Source organism: Macaca thibetana, chromosome 14 (genome assembly GCF_024542745.1).
Source record: "Macaca thibetana thibetana isolate TM-01 chromosome 14, ASM2454274v1, whole genome shotgun sequence".
In the NCBI taxonomy this organism is placed as follows: Eukaryota; Metazoa; Chordata; class Mammalia; order Primates; family Cercopithecidae; genus Macaca; species Macaca thibetana.
The window spans coordinates 48,329,884-48,353,199 of record NC_065591.1 but is presented as its reverse complement, the minus strand read 5'-3'; the positions used below and the strand labels follow the sequence as shown (position 1 = coordinate 48,353,199).

Below are 23,316 nucleotides of genomic sequence, written 5' to 3'. Positions count from 1 at the left end.
GCATCTATTATCTAAAGATTTTCTTTTTTTTTTTTTTTTTTTTTTTTTGAGAGGGAGTCTTGCTCTGTCACCCAGGCTGGAGCACAGTGGCGCAATCTTGGCTCACTGCAACCTCCGTCTCCCGGGTTCAAGCGACTCTCCTGTCTCAGCCTCCCAAGTAGCTGGGCCTACAGTCACGAGCCACCATACCTGGCTAACTTTTTTGTATTTTTAGTACAGACAGGGTTTCGTCATATTGGCTAGAGTTGTCTCAAACTCCCGCCTCGGCTTCCCAAAGTGTTGGGATTACAGGACTGAGCCACCATAACAGGCTAAAGATTTTCTATAAAAAAAAGTTGTCATATCAATTACTGCTAGGCGCGGTGGCTCACGCCTGTAATCCCAGCACTTGGGAGGCCGAGGAAGGTGGATCACTCGAGGCCAGGAGTTTGTGACCAACCTGGCCAACATGGCAAAACCCTGTCTCTACCCAAAATACAAAAATTAGCCAGGCGTGATAGCACACACCTGTAATCTCGGTTACTCTGGAGGCTGAGGCATGAGAATCACTTGAACCCAGGAGGCAGAGGTTGCAGTGAGCCGAGATCATGCCACTGCACTCCAGCCTGAGTGACAGAGTGAGACTCCATCTCAAAAAACAAAAACAAAAACAAAAAAAACTTCGCTACATAAATTATTTGGTAACCCTCAGAAACAACTGTAAAGGAAAGACAGGTTAACCGCTTAATTCTGTTTATATGCCAGTTTTCAGAAAAATTAGTTAAGAACTCATTTGTGCTGGACATGGTAGCTCACGCCTATAATCTGGGATCAGATGGTGGGAAGATAGATCACTTGAGGCCAGGAGTTTGAGACCAGCCTGGGCAACATAGTGAGACTCCATCTCAAAAAAAAAAAAAAAAGAAAAGTAAAGTTTTTTAAAAAAGAACTCATTTGTTATTAAGGCTGCATGAAATGCCTTTGAGTCATTTGGCTTCAATAATAGTGACCATTAGGTCATATAAGATTGTACCTTCAACAGAAATTATTTCATAAAGAATTTCAAGACTAGGATTACTAATCATTATAACACAGTGGTTAACTCGACTATATTATACACTTTGTTTCTCTACATGTACTAATGTAGAGAAACATGTGCTAATGTAGAGAAACAAAGTATAATAATCATCATCATCTCTCTTAATCATCTTCTCTCTTAATTTCTGAGTATTCCTTGAATGCGAAGTCCTAACATTACCTAGGTCGCCTGCACTACTTGGCAGTCTCAAGCTTAATACAATCTATTCACTATTTTGACAGCAGAGTGTTGGATGCAAAGTATTTAAATGTCTAGCAGAAGTCAACTGCCCTTCACTTGACAGTCTCCTGAATTATGAAAGAATATTATATCATTTATCTAACAAAACCATTTATTACTAGACAATAAAAGTGGCAAAATGTAGATAGTTCTCTAATTATGCAAAGACTCCTGGTGCTTTCAAGAGCAGGAACGTTTTCAGAATTTATTTATAAAAATTAATGATAATGATGAAATTATATTTAACTTTCACATAACTGCTCTCTGACACTAATTTATCAGACAGTGGAGAACACAATTCTTCACAGTATTATCAGCATATTCTATTTTAGAGTAGTAATGTATTATATTTAGCAAAAGGTTCCTAATACACACCATTAATAGTAATCCCTTCAACTGCCTTTCTTTAGCCTTTGGTAGTTCAAAATTATGTCAGATATTAAAATCTGAACCCACTAAAATGTAGAGAACAAAAAATCTTATACTGCCTCCTCGAATATGGGGGAAGTGATTAAAAGAAAGAAAAATATTTTTTAAATAAATGTGTGGTTTTTTTTTTTCTTTTGGAGACGGAGTCTTGCTCTGTCACCCAGGCTGGAGTCCAGTGGCACAGTCTTGACTCACAGCAACCTCTGCCTCCCAGGCTCAAGCTATTCTCTTGCCTCAGCATCCCAAGTAGCTGGGATTACAGACGTGCGCCACCACATCAGGCTAATTTTTGTATTTTTAGTAGAGATGGGGTTTCCCCATGTTGGCCAGGCTGGTCTCGAACTCCTGACCTCAAGTGATCCACCCACCTCAGCCTCCCAAAATGCTGGGATTACAGGTGTGAGTCACTGTGCCCAGCCAATAAATTTTTTTTTTTTTTTTTTTTTTGAGACGGAGTCTCGCTCTGTCGCCCAGGCTGGAGTGCAGTGGCGCGATCTCGGCTCACTGCAAGCTCCGCCTCCTGGGTTTACGCCATTCTCCTGCCTCAGCCTCCTGAGTAGCTGGGACTACAGGCGCCCGCCACCGCGCCCGGCTAATTTTTTGTATTTTTAGTAGAGACGGGGTTTCACCGTGGTCTCGATCTCCTGACCTTGTGATCCGCCCGCCTCGGCCTCCCAAAGTGCTGGGATTACAGGCGTGAGCCACCGCGCCCGGCCAATAAATGTTATTTTTAAGCACATGGGAAAAGAATATTTCAAGAACAAATTTGTAAAGTCAGTGTTTTGAACATCCTATTATTGTCAACAGATGATTACTGGCAAATCAAATGGGGTATTTGCCATTTAAGAAGAAAAAGTATTAGAGTAGCAGAAATTTTCATTCTCAGTATTTGTTTTATCTTAAGTTAAATAGATTTATTATTAAACCATTTCCCAAATGGTTCCCTTGGAACACAGGGTTTCAAAAGATATATTCTAGAACAACAAAAAAGTGTCATGGTATCAACTAAGTTTGAGTATGTTAATATAGGGTAATAGTTAAGAATGTAGACCCTGTAGCTAAATTGCCTGGTTCAAATCCCAATTCTACCACGTGTTAGCTAAGTGCCCTGGGGAAAGTCACTTAATCTCTGTACTTTGATATCCCCCCCTGTAAAAAGGGATAAGAACACCACTTATTTCATAGAGCAGTTGTGAGAAATACAAGGATACCTGTGTAGCACTCAGATGAATACCTAGCATATAGTAAGTGCTATATAAGTGTTTGTTATTATAGTAAATATATTGTCATAAGACGCAGTTAAATAGGCTTCTTGACTACAAAGCTTTAGGGATGCTTTTTTCTCCTTTTAAAAAAATTTTTCTTTTAGAACTTTAGAGATTTTTTTTTTTTTTTTTTTTTTTTTTTGTGGCAGGAGGGGAGGGGCTCACTGAAACCTCTGCCTCTGGGTTCAAGTGATTCTTATGCCTCAGCCTACAGAGTAGCTGGGATTATAGGGGTGTGCCTCTAGGCCCAGCTAGCTAATTTTTATATTTTTGGCAGAGATGGGATTTCACCATGTTGCCCAGGCTGGTCTCAAACTCCTGACCTCAAGTGATCTGCCTACCTTGGACACCCAAATTGCTGGGGTTACAAGCATGAGCCACGGCGCCCTGCCTAGAGATGCTTTAATATGCCAGTGTGCATCATCTATTCTCCAGAATGCACCCATGTGCTGAATGTAACATATCCCAAACTTACCCAAATTTTTTTTTCCTTTGGAAAACTCTTGATCATCTCATGAAACATTATTCCTTAAAACATAATTAAAATATTCAGCTAAAAGGCCAGATAGATTATGCTATCCCAGTGGCTATTAACAGACACCAAGCTCAAAAGAAATTCCTTTACCCCTAAAGATAAGGGAAAGAATCCCTAATAGAGTTTTGCATACTTGTGGGATGTATGGCAATTAAAGACTAGGGACATTTGGCAGTAAGGGATAGATTACTAAAGAGAATTAAGGAAGGGAATAATGTACACCTATAGATTCTCTGAAACTGGAGAAGAGTAGGAAAGAAACAGGAAAAGGGAAAACCAAGTTCTTTGGTTAGTATCAACGGAATTTATAAGACTGTGGTATTATGTCAACAATATAGTGCTTTATATAAATGACAGTCATTGGCTGCTGCTTTTCTCCATGGAACAGTGAGTGGCAAACAAAGCTGTGCATACCTAGTCAGATATGTTCAGACTATAGCAGACTAACTTTTATTTCCTCTAATCCGTGTCTCTGAACTGACCTCCTTTTATCACATTAGAAAAACTGAAGAGGCTCATTCACTCATCTATGTTCCTCCCCTCACCTCCTTGTCATCTAGCCAATTCTGATGTGCAGATGTGTCCATAGTGACTCATCATTACAACTCAGTAATACTTACCGTTTAAAGTCAAAAAGAGGTAAAGAAACTTTGCCCAAAGCTTCTGGTCCCTTTCTCTGCTTATTAGAATCAGGGGAACTTCCACTGCTCTGATTTAAAATTCCAAAAAGAGTAAGGTGAAGAAGTGATTCTAATGGCAATTGTGATATCTGGATGGGAAAAATGATTCTATGGGGGGAAAAATGTATTAATAGAACAAATTAGATTGAATGTGAAATTTAACACTTTAACGAGACTGACAATTTTAGGTATTGTATATAACCTTTCAAATAATGTTTATTTTGGTATTTTTATTTTATTTTATTGAGACGGCGTTTTTGCTCTGTTGCCCAGGCTGGAGTGCAATGGCACGATCTTGGCTGACGGCAACCCCTGCCTCCTGGGTTCAAGTGATCTCCTGCCTCCGACTCTTGAGTAGCTGGGATTATAGGCACCCGCCACTACGCCTGGCTAATTTTTGTATTTTTAGTAGAGACGGGGTTTCACCACGTTGGCCAGGCTGGTCTCAAACTCCTGACCTCAGGTCATCCACTCGGCCTCCCAAAGTGCTAGGATTACAGGTGTGAGCCACCACACCAGCCTCAAATAATCTTTAATACTGAGTAAACTTTAGCTAAACAGAAGTCTGGCTAACTTGTCCTATTAAAAATTTTAAATAAACAAATTTTATTAACAGTATAAAATTTCAAAATATAACATTTCTTTCTTTAAAGACTTGCAGATGCCTTTGAGATTTCTAGTGTTAATTTCCAGGCAAAATAATATTAGTCACTTTTATTTCCTTTTGGAAAAACCAGATGAATGTTTATGAGAATTTCTGTTTTGGGATATAAGAATGCACACAAACATATATAATAAGTATATACACAAACAGCTTTCCTTCCTCCTTCCTTTCCTCCCGCTCTTCTTTCCCATGAAAAAATAAAGTATATACACCAACAGACATATGTTTACCAATGCATTATTTTTTTTAAGTCTGAAAGAACACTTGAAGTCAAGAGCAGGCACTCTGAGATAGCAAATGTTGAAAACAGAGTGACACTTTCTACTTATATGCATTTTTGTGTTATTTGATTGCTTTCACAGACATGTATTATTTTATAATATAAAAGAAAATATGACAATAGGAAAACATTTAATAAATGTGGAACAAATAGTAAAAAGTTCTGCAACTGTCTATCTGCCTAAATAATGAGAGTTCCCTTAGTTTAAAAACACTATTTTAGGCCAGGCACAGTGGCTCACACCTGTAATCCCAGCACTTTGGGAGGCCAAGGTGGGCGGATCACCTGAGGTCAGGAGTTCAAGACTAGCCTGGCCAACAAGGCAAAACCCCTTCTCTACTAAAAATACAAAAAAAAATTAGCCAGGCATGGTGGCACACACCTGTAATCTCAGCTACTTGGGAGGCTGAGGCAGGAGAATCGCTTGAACCCGGGAAGCTGAGGTTACAGTGGGCTGAGATCGTGCCACTGAACTCCAGCCTGGGTGACAGAGTAAGACTCCATCTCAAAAAGAAAAGAAAAAAGAAAAACACTATTTAAAAAATATAAATAGTACAAAACATCATCTTGTACATGGATTTAAGATAACTTTTTTCGGCTGGATGCGGTGGCTCACGTCTGTAATCCCTGTACTTTGGGGGGCTGAGGTGGGCAGATCACCTGAGGTCAGGAGTTCAACACCAGCCTGGCCAACATGGTGAAACCCCAACTCTACTAAAAATACAAAAAATTAGCCAGGCGTGGTGGCGCATGCCTGTAATCCCAGCTACTCAGCAGGTTGAGACAGGAGAATTGCTTGAACCCGGGAGGCAGAGCTTGCAGTGAGCTGAGATTGCACCACTGCACTCTAACCTGGGCAACAAGGGCAAAACTCATCTCAAAAAATAAAAAATAAAAATAACTTTTTTGGTTAAGTGTTGATTAATCTAAGAGCCAGAATTGTTATATAGTGTTACAGAATAAATACTGAAGCAATGCTATAAAATACTGTCTTTCTAGAACTTTGATTCCTTTCTATAACTTTCCTTCCTTTCTATAACTATAAATTTATCTTTAACTTGACAAAGTCTAAAAAGAATGATATGTTTTTGCAATTTAATAATATGAAGGCTTAAAAGGATATTTCATATTTTTTAATGAGAATTTCAGTCTGTTCTACAAAATCATATCTAGAAGAGATCTTAAGACATAAGTAAGAAGTTAATGAATTTCAATGAAAATTACAATAAAAATTAAAGTTAGGATAACAGGACACACCGAAAGAATAAAAAGCCAGAAATTTCACTTACAGTTCATCCCATTTAATAAGATAGAAGAAATTCTTGTAAGTGCCAACCTTCTTTGATTGAATAGGTTTAAAAAGATCCTTTCCATTGTGAGACAGTGAACATATCAAGTAGTATTTTTCATAACTGAGAAAAGAAAGTTTAACTTGATTTCTATCTTGACAATACAAATTAGTTAACTAATACAAATACATTAGCAGTTCTTCCTCCAAAGAGACTAATATCTGAAATAATCTGGTCACCTTTCACTTGAATTTTTAGAAATCCATCTGAAATTCGACCACTGCAAATTCTATGAAAATAGAAAAGAGGTTTGGTAAAGGGGATAAAAAGGGGAATGTATGTTCCTAGGTCCCAGTTTAAAGCATGGTCATAATAACACCGGCTGGATAATTTAATTTTGTGCCCAGTTATTAGCTTCAGATTTTAGTTGAACGACACTGAATAATGTATTTATTCATTTCTAGGTAGAAAGAGTACAAACATTACCTTCCCTTGGTGCATTTTCCTTTGCTAAGCTACTGAAATAGTCAGCTAAGCATGTGCCTGACTTGCATTGAGCCAATCTTCCTAGTCTATCGGGAGTCTTCCATTTATGGGGACAGATGCTATTGTATTCTCTCATTAGATTGCAGTGACTCAGCCACTAATTGCCAAGTACACAGCTGGTTGGATACAGTCAGGTAATCTTGTAAAGCAGGAGTCTTAGATTCAATAAAATTGTATTTTACTTAATCTAACTTACTGCTAGCCTTACATGTTAACCACTTTGTTCATATATACAATTTATTTATCATTCTAAATTTATTTCAAATCAAATTTTATTGGTTCACACAATAACCCTAAGCTAACTACTTGGTTATTTTTCTCAACTTTATTCCATTTACTCCTATTTACGTCAGCATTTTATTCACTTACTTTCTATCTTTATCACTGTTTTCTGTATTGTCTTCTACCGAGTATTTGTTCACCTCATTAGTGTCCCTATGTATATTTGTGCATGTCTATGTACAAATGTGTGTGTGTGTGTGTGTGCGTGTGCCTATGGAGAATGTGGAGATTATTATCCCTGTAATGAAATACCTCCAGATACCGTCAATATCCATTTAAATGCAAGTTCCAGAATAGTACAGGTTTTTTGCTGCCTTGTACTACCGAATCCCCGGTACTAAGAATACTGCCCACAGATGGTGCTCAATAAATATTTATTGAATAAATTAAAACACCACATTTAAGTCACTAAATTACTATATTTTAATCTAAAGCCCAGTTTAAGCAAAACTTGTTTGATATTTCTTCAGTAGACTTTTTCACAGCATTAAGCTACTATAAAACTATTTCACTAAAAATATTTCTGACTTTTCAGTTCATACATTGATTTTCAAATACACTAAAACTGGTGGCCAGGTGTGGTGGCTCACGCCTGTAATCCCAGAACTTTGGGAGGCTGAGGTGGGCAGATCACTTGAAGTCAGGAGTTTGAGACCTGCCTGGCCAACAAGGTGAAATCTCATCTCTACTAAAAATACAAAAATTAGCCAGGCATGATGGTACGTACCTGTAATCCTAGCTACTCAGGGGGCTGAGGTACAAGAATTGCTTGAACCCTGGAAGCAGAGGTTGCAGGGAGCAACAATGCAAGACTCCATCTCCAAAAAAAAAAAAAAGAATGAACGAACACCTGTCTTAAACTGCCTATATGCATTAATTTACAATTGCTCTGTTTTCCTGCTATATTTTCCTGCTTTTGGCATGCAAGAATTACATTTTCTTTACTGGAAGTGCTTCAAACACCTCTGTAATTTTTAAGAAAATCACAAAGGTTAGTCATTTAAACACCAAGATAACAGTGGTTGTTGACATTTTACAAGATCAGAATAGTTGCCAGATAAAGCTGCACGTATTTTCTTTTATGTTTTATTTTTATTTTTTTGAGACAGGGTCTTGCTCTGTCACCCAGGCTGGAGTGCAGTGGCATGATCATAGCGCACTGCAGTCTTCATCTCCTGGCTCGAGCAATACTCCTGCCTCAGCCTTCTGAGTAGCTGGGACTACAGGTGCACACCACCACTGGCTATTTCTTTTTTTTAGATGGAGTTTACCTCTTGTTGCCAAGGCTGGAGTGCCATGGTGCAATCTCGGCTCACCGCAACCTCCACCTCCTGGGTTCAAGCGATTCTCCTGCCTCAGCCTCCCAATTAGCTGGGATTACAGGCACATGCCACCACACCCAGCTAATTTTGTATTTTTAGTAGAGACAGGGTTTCTCCATGTTTGTCAGGCTGGTCTCAAACTCTGGACCTCAGGTGATTCACCTGCCTCAGCCTCCCAAAGTGCTGGGATTACAGGCATAAGCCACCGTGCCTGGCCAGCTAATTTTTTAAGAATTCTTTTTAGTAGAGATGAGGTCTCGCTACATTGCCCAGGCTGGTCTCCAATGCTTCGGCTCAAGCAATCCTCCCACTGTGGCCTCACAAAGCACGGGGATTACAGGTGCAAGCCACCATGCCCGGCTGTTTAAATAGTTACTTACTTTGATACCCAATTACTTGAAATTCCATGAGCAGCAAAAATAGTAAACTGGAGCTGCTCTGTTGTAGTCCATGCTTCCTTGGCACTCTTGCTACTTTGGGCACAGTCTGTAGGACTCCTACCAGAATTTGCATGGAGTCTGAGAAGATCATAAATTGCTGCAGTTAATTGGTTTATGCTTACTTGAACAGGATTTTCAGGATTAAGTGAGCCTAGATTTAAAAAAAAAAAAGAAAAATTTAATAGATTCTCTGAAAAGGTGATGATTATTGCTAAAATTTAAAGATTTAAACACATACCCCTAGTTGACTTCTTGCTAGTGTCTTCTTCTCCAAACAAAGAAGTCACCTACACAGGCACACACACACAATAGTCAGAAAATTGCCTATGACATAATATAAAATGTCAAATACTATGTCGAAGAAACTTTTTCCAGGGGAAACCTCCCAAGTATCTACAGAATTAATAAAACAATAAATAAATAATGCAAAAAGAAAGGGAAAACCACAAACCAAGATTATTTTTAGTATTAAGAAAATCAGAATCACTAAAAACTACTGTAAAATATCACTGAAACACAACAAAAGCTGCTTGGTTAATATTAATTTGAAATCTAGAAGTGATAAGTACAGTATTTTATTTTCCATTAGTAGCTCTAAAACAACATAAGAATATCCTTAAAGAAAAAAATCTAGATCTCTATTTATTACCACTTGGCTGGTGACCCAAAAAAGTGCTTATATATATCTAAACTGACTCCCCTCCCATCTGCTGTCTGCTCCTTTATCCAGCAAATGGGTAAAATAAATAGAAGCCTCAGACAAAATTAGGTCCATGGTAGTTGATCACCTCCAAGTAATTTCATGTGTGTGTGTGTGTATATATATGTGTGTGGGTATATATATACACGTATATATGTGTATATATATGTATATATGTGTGTGTGTGTATATGTATAAGTTTCTAAAAAGCAGCAAATAAAAAAAGTAGAAAAAAAGAAACCCGCATTGCTACATACCATACGGACACGATCTGTCTGAGAATGCATGGACTATGTTCCTCTTCTAGATATCGAGGGGCACACCATCAACATAACTTTTCTATCCTTTATATTTATTGTGGCCTGTGAGATGCACCCCTTCTTTCATCCTTGCAATTAAAGATAAAATGTCCCTATGAAGCAAGTTAATTAAATCTCCTGGGAAATACCATGAGGGACAGCTTTTATTAAAACCAACAGTATAATCTAAAGGCAAGGCCCCTAAATTGGCTGCTTCTGAGGCATTATAGCTGAGGCCCTTGGTCTTTTCAACAGGGAGAGTATTAGCCAAAGTAGAACTTCCCCCACTAATAATCAGGACGCTTCCACCCCAAGGGAGAAGTGAGAGTTACTGTCCTCCAGGTCTTCCAAGCTCAATACCTATCCTTAAACCCCAAACCAACTCATTTATGCCAGAGGTCCTCCTCTATACACAAAGGGTTCACAGTTTGACATCCACCTGTTGAATGTCAACTCTCATAAAGCTCTTCCAAGGCAACCCAACTTCTTACCAAGGAATCCCCACCTAACCAAGTAAGTGATTCAACCCAAAAGTAAAAGCCAAAGTTAAAATGACAATATTTTGTCTAGGAGAAGGCAAAAATCTCCTGTTTAAGTACATATTTGCATGTAATAAAATCCTAGTTACCAAAAATACTCACATCAGCAGTTTTACTCCTTGGAAGATTAACTGCTCTCTTTAGCTTCTTTACTGATTCTGTAATGGCAAGAGTCTCGACACCATCTAAAGCACTACAGATTTTTCTTACAGCTTTAATTACTTGATCTACTGCTCGGTGCTGGTTCTTTAAAAACACAAAATAAAATAAAAATAGGTAGGTGAAATTTAAAGGACCAATTCCAGAGACGAAGTCAGAAACTAGATATCTTAGATATCCCTAACAGACATTCTCTACTCTCTTGTGATGAAAAAGAAAAGAAATGAGATAGCTTTTCAATTGCATAGTTTATTTCAAAGTAGGAAAAGGCAAGGCCTGGTTAATTTTCACTTCATCTGACACAATTATTCATATGCAAATTGCTATTAATTTTCCATTAGAATCAGAAGTAGAAGCGTAAATTAGTAACAAATCACTAAAACTAGAGCTTTTATTTTTCTTATTCTCATTTGGAAATAATTTCCACATTGAAAATAATCCTTCTCTTCCTCCTGCAAAAATTTGGTATCAAAACCAAGTTCTTTAGAGGTCAGTCACATATTAATAACACTGGGCAACGTTTACCTGAGAAGTACATACCTCATTAAGAAACATTCTTATATAATGTATTAATTCATAAAACATTTACGCCAAACTTTTATGCCAAGTACTGTTAGAATGGGCTGAAACTCAGTACTATACCACCCCTTTAAAATTTAAATTTTTCCACCCTTGAGGCTTGGCTACTATAAACCTTCACCTTCAAGCTTAAATGAAACCACCTAATTTTCTCAAATACCCAATTACCCTGCAGTCCTCAGGGCCTGTTTTCTAGCTCCTCATTTTTGCTTATTTGACTTATACTTCCTGCTTCCTTTTACTTCACCTTCACGCAAAACCCTTTCCAGTTTTGAAGGTCATGCCATTCTCCTATATTACTTCATATTACTTTGATTTTTTTTTTTTGAGATGGACTCTCATTCTGTTGCCCAGGCTAGAGTGCAGTGGTAGGATCTTAGCTCACTGCAACCTCTGCCTCCCAGGTTCAAGTGATTCTCCTGCTTCAGCCTCCCGAGTAGCTGGGATTACAAGTGTCTGTCACCATGCCTGGCTAATTTTTGTATTTTTAGTAGAGATGGGGTTTCGCCATGTTGGTCAGGTTGGTCTCAAACTCCTGACCTTGGGTGATCCGCCTGCCTCAGCCTCCCAAAGTGCTAGGATGACATGCGTGAGCCACTGCGCCCAGCCTACATTACTCTTTAAGTGCCAATTATCAATATATTGTCTATTAGTTCCAAATCCACCCTTTCTCTGCTCTCCTTTCTGATACTAGAGCTAGACACCGACCTTAAAAAAGTGTTGAGCCACGAAAATGTCTCAGGGAAAAGCATTTAGAGGGGAACAACAGGCACAAGGGTCCCCAGTGCGGAACATAACTGGCAGATAATCAACCAGAGAAAAAAGACAGGGAAGTGATAAGAAGTCAGATCAGAGAGATAGTGAGTCATACTGTGTAGAACCTTGAAGCTACAATTAGGGCTTTAAATTTTACTAAGTAAGATAGTAAACAGGATTCTCAGCGAAGAAGTGACATGATCTAACATTTTTTAAAGGATTTACAAACTTTATCTTTTCAAAGCCCCACCTTCTGCCTTTGATTTTCTCTTATTTTGCTTCCTGCTCTTCTTTTCTTTTCTTTTTTTTTTTTTAAGACAGGTCTCATTTACCCAGACTGGACTGCAGCGGTGTGATCTCAGCTCACTGTAACCTCTGCCTCCCGGTTTCAAGCAATTCTCCTACCTCAGCCCCCTGAGTAGCTGAGATTACAGGTATACGCCACCATACCCAGCTAATTTTCCTATTTTCATTTTTAAAATCTTTACCTTTCAATAATTTTAAATTTACAGACAGTTATAAAAATAATACAAAGTTCCCATATAACGCTGGAAAACTAGACTAAGTAAATCTTACATAAACCATGTTACATTTGTCAAAGCTAGACATTAACACTGGTATATTGCTATTAAGTAAATGTTAAACTTTATTCAGATTTTACCAACTTTTCCACTAATGAGCTTTTTATCTCCCAGAATATAATCCAGGATATCACATTCCATTTAGTGACTTATTTTCAAAAGATCATTTTGGTTGCCTGTTGAAGACATACTGTAGGGGTAGACACTGGGAGATTAGTAAGAAACTACTGTAATTGACTAGAGTACAGCTTTGGTAGTGATGAAAGCACTCACATTCTAAATGTATTTTCAAGGTAGAGCTGACCAGAATTAGACTGAATGTGAAATGTATAAGATCTTTTTCTTGGGACGTCAAAGATGACTCCAGGGTTTTGGCCTGAGCAAATGGAAGACAAAGTTGCCATTTATTAAAAAGAGAAATAATGAGATCAGGCTATGCATGTGTAGGGAAGGGGGTATACGAGATATCTCTGCACCTTCCTCTCAGCTTGCTCTGAATCTAATATTGCTCTTAAAAAATAAACTCTTGGCCGGGCGCGGTGGCTCAAGCCTGTAATTCCAGCACTTTGGGAGGCCGAGACGGGTGGATCACGAGGTCAGGAGATCCAGACCATCCTGGCTAACACGGTGAAACCCCGTCTCTACTAAAAATACAAAAAACTAGCCGGGCAACATGGCGGGCGCCTGTAGTCCCAGCTACTCGGGAGGCTGAGGCAGGAGAATGGCGTAAACCCAGGAGGCGGAGCTTCCAGTGAGCTGAGATCCGGCCACTGCACTCCAGCCTGGGCGGCAGAGCCAGACTCCGTCTCAAAAAAAAAAAAAAACCTCTTAAAAAGAGAAAGGGAAGGCCGATGGGTGAATAGACACAAAGGTACTATAAAAAAATCAGTTTTGTACATCTTAAATTTGAGATGTCAATTAATTAGATATTCACATAAAGATGTCAAGTAATAGATAATTTGAGTCTGGAGTTGGGGAAAAGGTTAAGGTTAGATATATAAATTTCAGAGTCAATCAGTATAGGGATATACCAAGATCACCTAGGATGTGAATACAGAGAGAAGAGGTTCTAGAACTGAGCCCTGGGGATATGCAGGAAGATAAGGAAGAAGCCACAAGTAAGAGTGAGACAGAGCAGCTAATGGAAATAAGGAAAGCAAGAAGGTGGTATCCCACAGGCCAACTAAGTATTTCAAAAAGAAAGACATGATCAACTGTATCAAAAAATACAGACAGGTTGAAAAGAATAAAGATTTGGTGGGCACGGTGGCTCACACCTGTAATCCTAACAATTTGGGAGGCTGAAGCAAGAAGATCATTTGAGTCCAGGAGTTCAAGACCAGCCCAGACAACATAGGGAAACCGTGTCTCTACAAAAAACATAAAAATTAGCTGGGCATGGAATGTAGTCTCAGCTACCCAGGAGGCTGAGGTGGGAGGATTACCTGAGACCAGGGGGTTGCAGCTGCAGTGATCTGTGATCACACCACTGCACTCCAGCTTGGGCGACAGAGTGACACCCTGTCATCCATCCATCCATCAATCGATCAACAGATTAGGAACTGACTACTGAATTCAGGATCATGGAAGTCCTTGATGACCTTAATAAGTACAGTTTCGGGGAAGTACTAAACTGATTGGAGTGGGCATGTAAGAGAATTGGAAGAAAGGAAATGGAAGCAGCAAAACCACTTAACTTTCAGAAGTTTTGTGGCAAGGAGAATAGAGAAATGGTGTGGCTCCTGCGGCAGGGGGCGGGGTGGGGATTTTTTTTTTTTTTTTTTAGGATGGGTAACTCTTTTCCTCTTCATCTACAAGGATTTTCCTGGTGACCTCATCCTGTCTTATGGCTGCAAAATACAATTTATATTCTGATGATTCCCAATTTTATTATCTCTAGCCTGGACACTCCATACGAAACTCCAGATTCTAGTAAACTCCAGTTTACCAGAGATATTCAGTAAATATTTTTGAATAAATATATTTATATGTTGATAAGAACATACTAGTAGATAAAAATATGGAAGCCATCCTACACTTATACTATTTCCCCTTCACTCACATCTCATCACCTATTAAAATCTTTCCAATTTTATCTCCTAAATATTGTTAATCAGTTCTTTCCTTTTAAACTTTTCCATGCTCTTCATCTTTCACCTGGACTACTATAAAAACCTTTCTAAATATTCGCTCTGAAACCAATCCCAACCTGAAATCTAACTTCCACAATACAGCCAGAGTGATTTCAGATCACAGGACTAAACAATTCACCCAAACCACTCTAGGCTAAAAACACCTTAAGTGGCTAGAGCAGGAGTCGGCCAACTTTTTCTGTACAGGGCCAAACAGTAACAGGTTAGGTTTTGCAGGATATACAATCTCTGTTCCAACTACCCAACTCTAATGTTGGAGCATAAATGTAAATGACAAGAGACAATATGTTTAAAAAAAAAAAAAAAAAAAAAGGTATAGGGCCAGGCGCAGTGGCTCATGCCTGTAATTCCAACACTATGGGAGGCCAAGGCGAGTGGATCACTTGAGGTCAGGAGTTCGAAACCAGCCTGACCAACATGGTGAAACCCTGTCTGTACCAAAAATACAAAAATTAGCCAGACATGGTGGCACACACCTGTAATCCCAGCTACTAGGGGGGCTGAGGTGGGAGAATCACTTGAACCCGGGAGGCAGAGATTACAGTGAGCCAAGATCATATCACTGAACTCCAGCCTGGGTGACAAAGTGAGACTGTCTCAAACAATGACAACAACAACAACAACAATAACAACAACAACCAGGTGTGTGGTTTTGTTAAATTTTTTTTTTTTAATTTACAAATTAGAAGGTAGACTGGATATGGTCTCCTGACCTAGAAGATAAAGTAAAATTCCTTAACACGGATTATAATCACATAGCTATCTCCCATGTCATCTGCCAATTTTCATTTTATACTTTGTACTCTATCACAGAATTGCTTATACTTCCATGTAAATATCACACCTATCTGCTTTTGTTTATATACCCTTCCCAATTTTTTTCTTGCTAACTCGTACTATATAAGACAGTTCAGGCAACATCCCTTCTAAGAGGCCTTCCTTGAACCCTCAATTTAGGTAAGGTGCCCTTCCTTAATCTCCTTAACTCCAAGGCATACCTCTATAATACATTTTACTACACTATATTGAAGTTTTGTTTAAATCCCTCACCACTAGTTTTTAAGTTCCTGATAGGTGGGGACTAGGTCATTCATTTTCAAAACTCTAGCATTCAGCATATAGTAAGCATCCAATAAATGCTTTTAGAGTTGAACTGAAGGTTCTTCTTAGCAATAGAGCTGAAGTGAGAATAAACATGTTAATTTAAGCATTACTGAAAACTTTTGACGTAACTTAGGTCCGAAAACAAGACATGAAACATCAATGTCAAGAATATAGTCTTGGCTGGGCACGGTGGCTCACGCCTGTAACCTCAGCACTTTAGATGGCTGAGGTGGGAGGATCACTTGAGGTCAGGAGTTTGAGACCAGCCTGGCCAACATGGTGAAACCCCATCACTACTAAAAACATAAAAATTAGCCAGGCATGGTGATGCATGCCTCCAATCCCAGCTACTCAGGAGGCTGAGGCAGGAGAATCACTTGAACCCAGGAGGCAGAGGTTGCAGAGAGCCAAGATTGCCCCACTGCACTCCAGCCTGAGCAACACATGGAGACTCAGTCTCAAAAAAAAAAAAAAAAAAAAAAAAAAAAAAAAAAGAAAGTCTTTAAGCTTTAACGACTGCCCTATTAGATTTTGGACTTGCATGGGACCTCTAGCCCCTTTGTTTTGGAAAATCTCTCCCATTTGGAACGGCTGTCTCTACCCCACACCTGTACCTTCATTGTATCCAGGAAGTAACTAACTTGCTTTTGGTTTTACAGTCTCGTAGGTGGAAGGGATTTGCCTTGTCTCAGATGAGACTTTGGACTTAAACTTTTGGGTTAATGCTGGAAAGAGTTAAGACCTTGGGAGACTATTGGAAGGGCATGATTGTGTTTTGAAATGTGAGGACATGACATTTGGGAGGGGCCAGGGGCACAATGATGTGGTTTGGCTCTATGTCCCCCCAAAATCTCACCTTGAAATGTAATAATCTCCACGTGTCAAGGGCGGGACCAGGTGGAGATAACTGAATCATGGGAGTGGTTTCCCCCATGCTGTTCTCATGATAGTGAGTTTTCATGAGATCTGATGGTTTTATAATGGACCCCGTTCGCTCAACACTCATTCTTTCTCGCTGCCCTGTGAAGAGGTGCCTTCTTCCATGATTTAAGTTTCCTGAGGCCTCCCCAGTCATGCTGAACTGTAAGTCAATTAAACCTATTTTCTTTATAAATTAAAAATAATATAGTCTTTAAAGTCCTAAAATATTTACTCTAATGCCAATACTACCATTTAAGAGAAAGAAGAATCAAGAATCTTTAAGTCATTATGCCAAAATGTGAATTAAGACTTACTTCAATTTGAAGAGCCACTTCTACTTGGTTGTGATAAGAATCTAAGAGTTCTTCAACCGGGTGTCTGAAAGAAACAGCAGTTATTGTGGCTGAAGGATGCTATACACAAAATGATTGTTTTAATCACCAAAATAAGTGTATTTGCATCCAAAAACAAAGTCTGAAAACCTGCAATTAATGCTTTAGATTATATACCTTGTCATGGCTTCTTTGTAAGGTTTTTCTATTTGATGCAGGTGTTTGTTTAAATCCACGGGTGTTTCATCATCTTCTGCCTAAACAAACACATTTACACAAAAAAATCAAATCCACTCTTTGGTCTTTCTATTGTCAAATTAAATATAGTTAAGTGTATGATAAAATCTTGAAACCAAAGTGTTTTTCCAAGAACTGAAAATAAAATTCTATCAGAATTAAATATTATTTATAACTGACTCAGAAAAAAAGTGAGTCAACATCCTGAAAAAAAACTTGTTTGTTAAATGGAAAACATAAATGCTTTCAAGTCTACTTTCAGATATATAAATAGCTTTTGGAACAAAAACTATTTCTGTTGTATATATAGTGAATAGAGAGCTAAAAATACTTTAAAGATGGCTGATAGCCAAATGAATATGGGGTAGAAAACAGATGGGGAAGAGGTCATTTAAATTTCTGCATTATTTTTTCTAATGATAATCAATTTTCCTCCCACTCCCCGTCATGAACAAGGTACTCGTCTCTTCTACCCTAGGTCTACATTATGCAAATGTAGTCAAGAACATCATTCCTGGCAGGGCACGGTGGCTCATGCCTGTAATCCCAGCACTTTGGGAGGCTGAGGTAGGCGAATCATTTGCGGCCAGGAGTTTGAGACCAGCCTGGCCAACACACCAAAACCCTGTCTCTACTAAAAATACAAAAAAAAAAAAAAAAAAAATTTGCTGGGTGGGTTGGTGCATGCCCACAGTTCCAGCTATTCCAGAGGCTGAGGCACGAGAATTGCTTGAGCATAGGTGGCAGAAGTGCAATGAGCTGAGATCACGCCATTGCACTCCAGCCTGGATGACAGAGGGAAACTCTGTCTCCAAAAGAAAAAAAAAAAAAAAGGACATCATTCCTTAAGAAACTGAAAAGTTACCAATGACTGCCAAAATGTACTAAATTTTATGAAAGTCTTTACCCGATTGAAATGAATTCTACCCCTAACATAAAAGCAAAACTCAAGAAAACCAAGAAAAAAAGAAAACAGACATCACTGATATTTTTCCATCCAAAATTCTACCAAATGAAGAATAACTCTCTTTAGAGATTAAAAATTCAATCATAAGTTCACCAAAGGTTCATGCAGTAAAACAAAATGGTTACATTTCCTGCATTCTATTTTGCTTTAACCTCAAAAGAAAGCATTGAAAGTTTTTTTTTTTTTTTTTTTTAAAAAAGAACATCCACCTACTGAAGTAGTGAACTTTTAAAACAGGGAATTAGTTTTCATTTTGTGATGAATAATTTATTTTTCTCAGTTTGGTACAAAGGTCAATGTGGATTTTCTTTTCATCCCCAACCAATATTTAGTAATCAAAATTTTTCCTTCTTCCTCATTTTTCCCTGACTCACCCTGATGTTTTCACTCATGTATAAAGCTATTACCAACCAAATGTTTAATTTCTCCACTTTGATTTTCAAATATGCCTCTACCTCTAAGGACTATGTTACCTAAACCTCCATGATTGAAGATCCTCCCTCATTTGCTAAGAAGATTACTGTTGAGGATGAGTTCATCACCCCATTCCAACTATGAAATCATATAAAATGTACAAGTTGAAAATTGGCAAATTAGCAGAATTATTCAGATTCAAATAAATGAAATTCAGTTATAAGGTACACACTTACTGTTCGGGCCAGATTTTGACACATTGCACTGAAGGTCAAGAGTTGTAGTCTAATTTCTGTGTCCCATTTTCGACAGTTTTGAATATGCTCATGACTTCCAAGGCAATGATTACTGTTAAGATATATTAATTATTCACTATTATTCTATTCAAATTAGAAACTATAAAGGTGAGGGTAAAATTTAAATTGCACCTGCATCAGAAATTGAAGAGAATGGTAAAACACAGAGACAGTTTTTAAATCAAATCTGAGCATTTAAACAGAGAAATTATTCTGTAGGAGAAGAGTCAATGTAAAAAAAAAGAAGAGGAAGACAAAGATGAAGAAGGAAATAAGAAAAGACTAAATGCTAGATATAATAAATTACAAGGCTGGGCATGGTGGCTCACACCTATAATCCCAGCACTTTAGGAGGCCAAGGCAGGTGGATCACCTGAGGTCGAAAGTTCGAGACCAGCCTGACCAAAGGGCTGTATTTTGCAAAAACACAAAATCAGCTGGGCATGGTGGCACATGCCTGTAATCCCAGCTACTTGGGAGGCTGAGGCAGGAGAATCGCTTGAACCCGGGAGGTGGAGGTTGCGGTGAGCCGAGATCGTGCCATTGCACTCCAGCCTGAGCAACAAGAGTGAAACTCTGTCTCAAAAAAAGATATAATAAATACCTGGGTAAGAAAAAGATTCATATAACGATTATTTCAGGCAACTAAAAGGAAATCACAGCTGACTACTGTGCATAAAGTAACAGTGCATGTTGCAAAAGGAAAATAGAGTCTATAATGATGTGACTATCGACTCTTTACAGTAAGAAAGACCCATTATATCACTTATTGACCAGCTGCCTGAAATTCTTCCTGTAAAGACTACAAGCTCCTTAAGGGAATACAATGTCTCACTTATCTCTGAACCCCCACCACTGTCTTAGACATGACATCTTAGACATCATATATTTGAATAAAAGTTTACTAATTCGATAAATCAATTCAATAGGACCCAACGTATTTCTGCATTATAAATTCAACTTGAAATTTTTCTAGATTAAACCATTAAAAATGAAATTGTCAAAGATGTTGCTCAGTAGTTAAATAAACTTACTTCTGCAGCACTTCCTCTTGACCGCAAACTTTCAGAACATAGCTGCCAACATCTACTTGATTCAAGTCATCATGTACCCAGCAAAGGGCTTGCATTATAATGATTTCTACAGTAGAACTCACTGTAAAAGAGTTAGTCATCATTTGCACTTTGCTCATTCATACTTATTCAAGACTGTATTACTTATAATTTAAGACAGCAGTATACAATAGAAATATAATGCAGTCCACAAATGTAGACCACACATATAATTTCAAATTTTCTAGTTGCCACACTGAAACAAGTAAATCGAAAGAGGTGAAACTAATTTTAATAACATGTTTTATTTAACTTAACACAGTTGACCTTCTATATATGTTGGTTCTGCATCTGTGGATTCACCAATCATGGAACAAAAATATTTGAAAAGAAAAAAACTGCATCTGTACCGAATATGTACACACTTTTTCCTTGTCATTATTCATATACAATACAGTATAGCAAATATTTACATAGCATTTACATTGCATTAGGTAATATAACTAATCTAGAGGTGATTTAAAGTATACGGTAGTATTACACATTGTATGCCTGTATCAAAACATCATTTTACCCCTTCCCTTTGATGCTTTAAAAAAAGATCATATGTACCCCATAAATATATATATACCTACTATGTACCCATGCAAGTTAAAAATTTAAAAATTAAACCAAAAATAAATAAGGTATACAGAAGGATGTGTATCAGTTATACGATAATACTATGTCATATCAGGGATTTGAGCATCCTAGGATTTTGGTATCTGAAGGGGGTCCTGGAACCAATCCCCCACAGATGATATTTAGCAGTATCTAGCAAACAATGATTTAAAATGAATTACAAGAAAATGATTCACCATTTTAAATGTTTGACATTTGCCTGGTATATTTTCCTTTTTTTTTTTTTTTTTTTTTTGAGACGGAGTCTCGCTCTGTCGCCCAGGCTGGAGTGCAGTGGCCGGATCTCAGCTCACTGCAAGCTCCGCCTCCCGGGTTTACGCCATTCTCCTGCCTCAGCCTCCCGAGTAGCTGGGACTACAGACGCCCGCCACCTCGCCCGGCTAGTTTTTTTTTTTTTTGTATTTTTTTTAGTAGAGACGAGGTTTCACCGTGTTAACCAGGATGGTCTCGATCTCCTGACCTCGTGATCCGCCCGTCTCGGCCTCCCAAAGTGCTGGGATTACAGGCTTGAGCCACCGCGCCCACCTGGTATATTTTCCAATGAAAAATAAAAATACAGCAGGTAGGTTATACTTTTGAGATGGGGTCTAACTCTCACCCTCACTGCAGTGAGCCAAGATCATGCCACTGCACTCTAGCCTGGGTGGCAGAGTGAGACTGTCTCTCAAAAAACAACAACAACAACAACAAAAACCACAAAACTTTTCCTTTAACAACTAAAAGAATAATTGTTACAGTAGCTGATGGTTTTCGGTTTCAGATTTATATTTTTTCAAAGGGCCTTCAAAAGTACAAAGCTAGAAAGAATGTATCTGAATATTAGACACATTCCTAGTCATAACCATTAAAGAATAAAAATTGCATAATTCTTAGGCCAAAGTACTGTAGAAATAAAGGATCTCATTCCTTGGTTGGAATCCTGTTAAGATAATATATATTATGAAATGCAATAAACTCTGCAAGGAAATAAAATTAGTTTTTAAAACTAAAGGAAAAAAATTCCTACAGACATCTCTAGAGAGGACACCCATACCAAGTTTGGAAGAAAGGATTAAAATAAAAGAGAATTATCTTCTCCATAGAAGAACTTAGCAAGATATCTGGAATTTCAATTTCACTGACAGCTCTTTATAAGCAAGCATGCTGCCTGTCATAAAATGAAGGATAAAAATAAAGAATTAGATTATAATTAGCTTTTCTATCCAATGCTTTTGGGCCTTGGCCAAGAGCCACTGATTAACAAAAAGTTACTCAGCACTTTTCAGATAATTATCTATTTATAAAGGTAACCTGATTCCCCACTAGTTCTAACCAGAAAAGTATCCATATGAATGACAAAAAGACACATGATAACAAAATTGGTTTATTAAAAGAATGATAATATTGATATTTTATTTATTTATTTATTTTTTTGAGACGGAGTCTCCTCTGTCGCCCAGGCTGGAGTGCAGTGGCTGGATCTCAGCTCACTGCAAGCTCCGCCTCCCGGGTTCACGCCATTCTCCTGCCTCAGCCTCCCGAGTAGCTGGGACTACAGGCGCCCGCCACCTCGCCCGGCTAGTTTTTTGTAGTTTTTAGTAGAGAAGGGGTTTCACCGTGTTAGCCAGGATGGTCTCGATCTCCTGACCTCGTGATCCGCCCGTCTCGGCCTCCCAAAGTGCTGGGATTACAGGCTTGAGCCACCGCGCCCGGCCAATATTGATATTTTAAACATTTCCCCCTTACAGAACAAAACAAGAGGCTTGAGGAACCATAAACCTACCATCGCATGTAAAAGTAACTGGTAGCTGAAATCCTTCAATTTCAATGGAGACCTTCACACTAGCATTTTCTCCGCATATGTTTCTTTGTGCTGTGACTGGACTTAACAAATAGCCTGGGTTTGTGCGGTGATTGGTATACGGAAATTTGGTCTTCAATCTGTTCACAAGAAAGAAGAAATTAAATTCTTTTTTAAAAAACTTCATCTGAGGGCTCTGAACAAGGTTTTACATGTTTATAGCCACTCAGTTCTGTGTCATTGTCCAACTCAAGCAGCTCATGAAACTGCAATGAATGAACTCCTGTTGAAACTCCAAATACCAGCATTTTCCTTTTAAATAAAAGAAACCCAAGGAAAAGGAAGAGACGACCTACTGCCAGGATAGCTTTGGTAACATTATCAACGCTACCCAAGCACATGCTTGGATAAATGGCATTTTAAATGAGGTCCTCTGCTTAAAAATCTTTTGCTACACAGTACAAGTACACAAAATGGTACCTTTTAAATGATTCTATAGGCAATGTAGTCCTAAAACTGTGATGGCCAAAAGGATAAAATGTTTGTTGTCTTGAAAATTTTTTTTCTTCTAAGGACCTTTTTCCTACAAACGTTGTTTTTGGCTGCTAGATAACGAACAAAATACAGACAATGGTTTTTTACAGTGCTCCAAGGCCTTTCTTCCCTCAAAGTGATTTCTAAAACTTAGGGAATCGAAAGAACTGCCTGTGAAGGTATTCATAGGAGCAACACAGTTT

The 23,316-nt window shown here is 38.3% G+C and overlaps 1 protein-coding gene and 1 long non-coding RNA gene across 3 annotated transcripts in view; both read right to left on the bottom strand.

The window, feature by feature from the left end:
- Nucleotides 1-23,316, bottom strand: part of PIK3C2A (phosphatidylinositol-4-phosphate 3-kinase catalytic subunit type 2 alpha) — a 119,107-nt gene that overhangs the window by 38,664 nt on the left and 57,127 nt on the right. For both annotated transcript variants that reach the window (XM_050758943.1, XM_050758942.1), the window contains exons 4-13: nt 22,562-22,719; nt 20,101-20,221; nt 19,007-19,118; nt 17,330-17,409; nt 17,135-17,198; nt 10,670-10,813; nt 9,268-9,316; nt 8,970-9,180; nt 6,440-6,562; nt 4,147-4,314 (exon numbers count right to left, since the gene is read on the bottom strand). In XM_050758943.1, coding sequence (XP_050614900.1) covers nt 4,147-4,314; nt 6,440-6,562; nt 8,970-9,180; nt 9,268-9,316; nt 10,670-10,813; nt 17,135-17,198; nt 17,330-17,409; nt 19,007-19,118; nt 20,101-20,221; nt 22,562-22,719 — 1,230 coding nt within the window. The remainder of the gene's footprint in view (nt 1-4,146; nt 4,315-6,439; nt 6,563-8,969; nt 9,181-9,267; nt 9,317-10,669; nt 10,814-17,134; nt 17,199-17,329; nt 17,410-19,006; nt 19,119-20,100; nt 20,222-22,561; nt 22,720-23,316) is intronic.
- Nucleotides 20,247-22,555, bottom strand: LOC126936313 (uncharacterized). Its single transcript, XR_007719426.1, has 2 exons — nt 21,325-22,555; nt 20,247-20,998 (listed from the first exon to the last, which is right to left on the bottom strand). It is a non-coding gene; the product is annotated as an uncharacterized LOC126936313 (long non-coding RNA).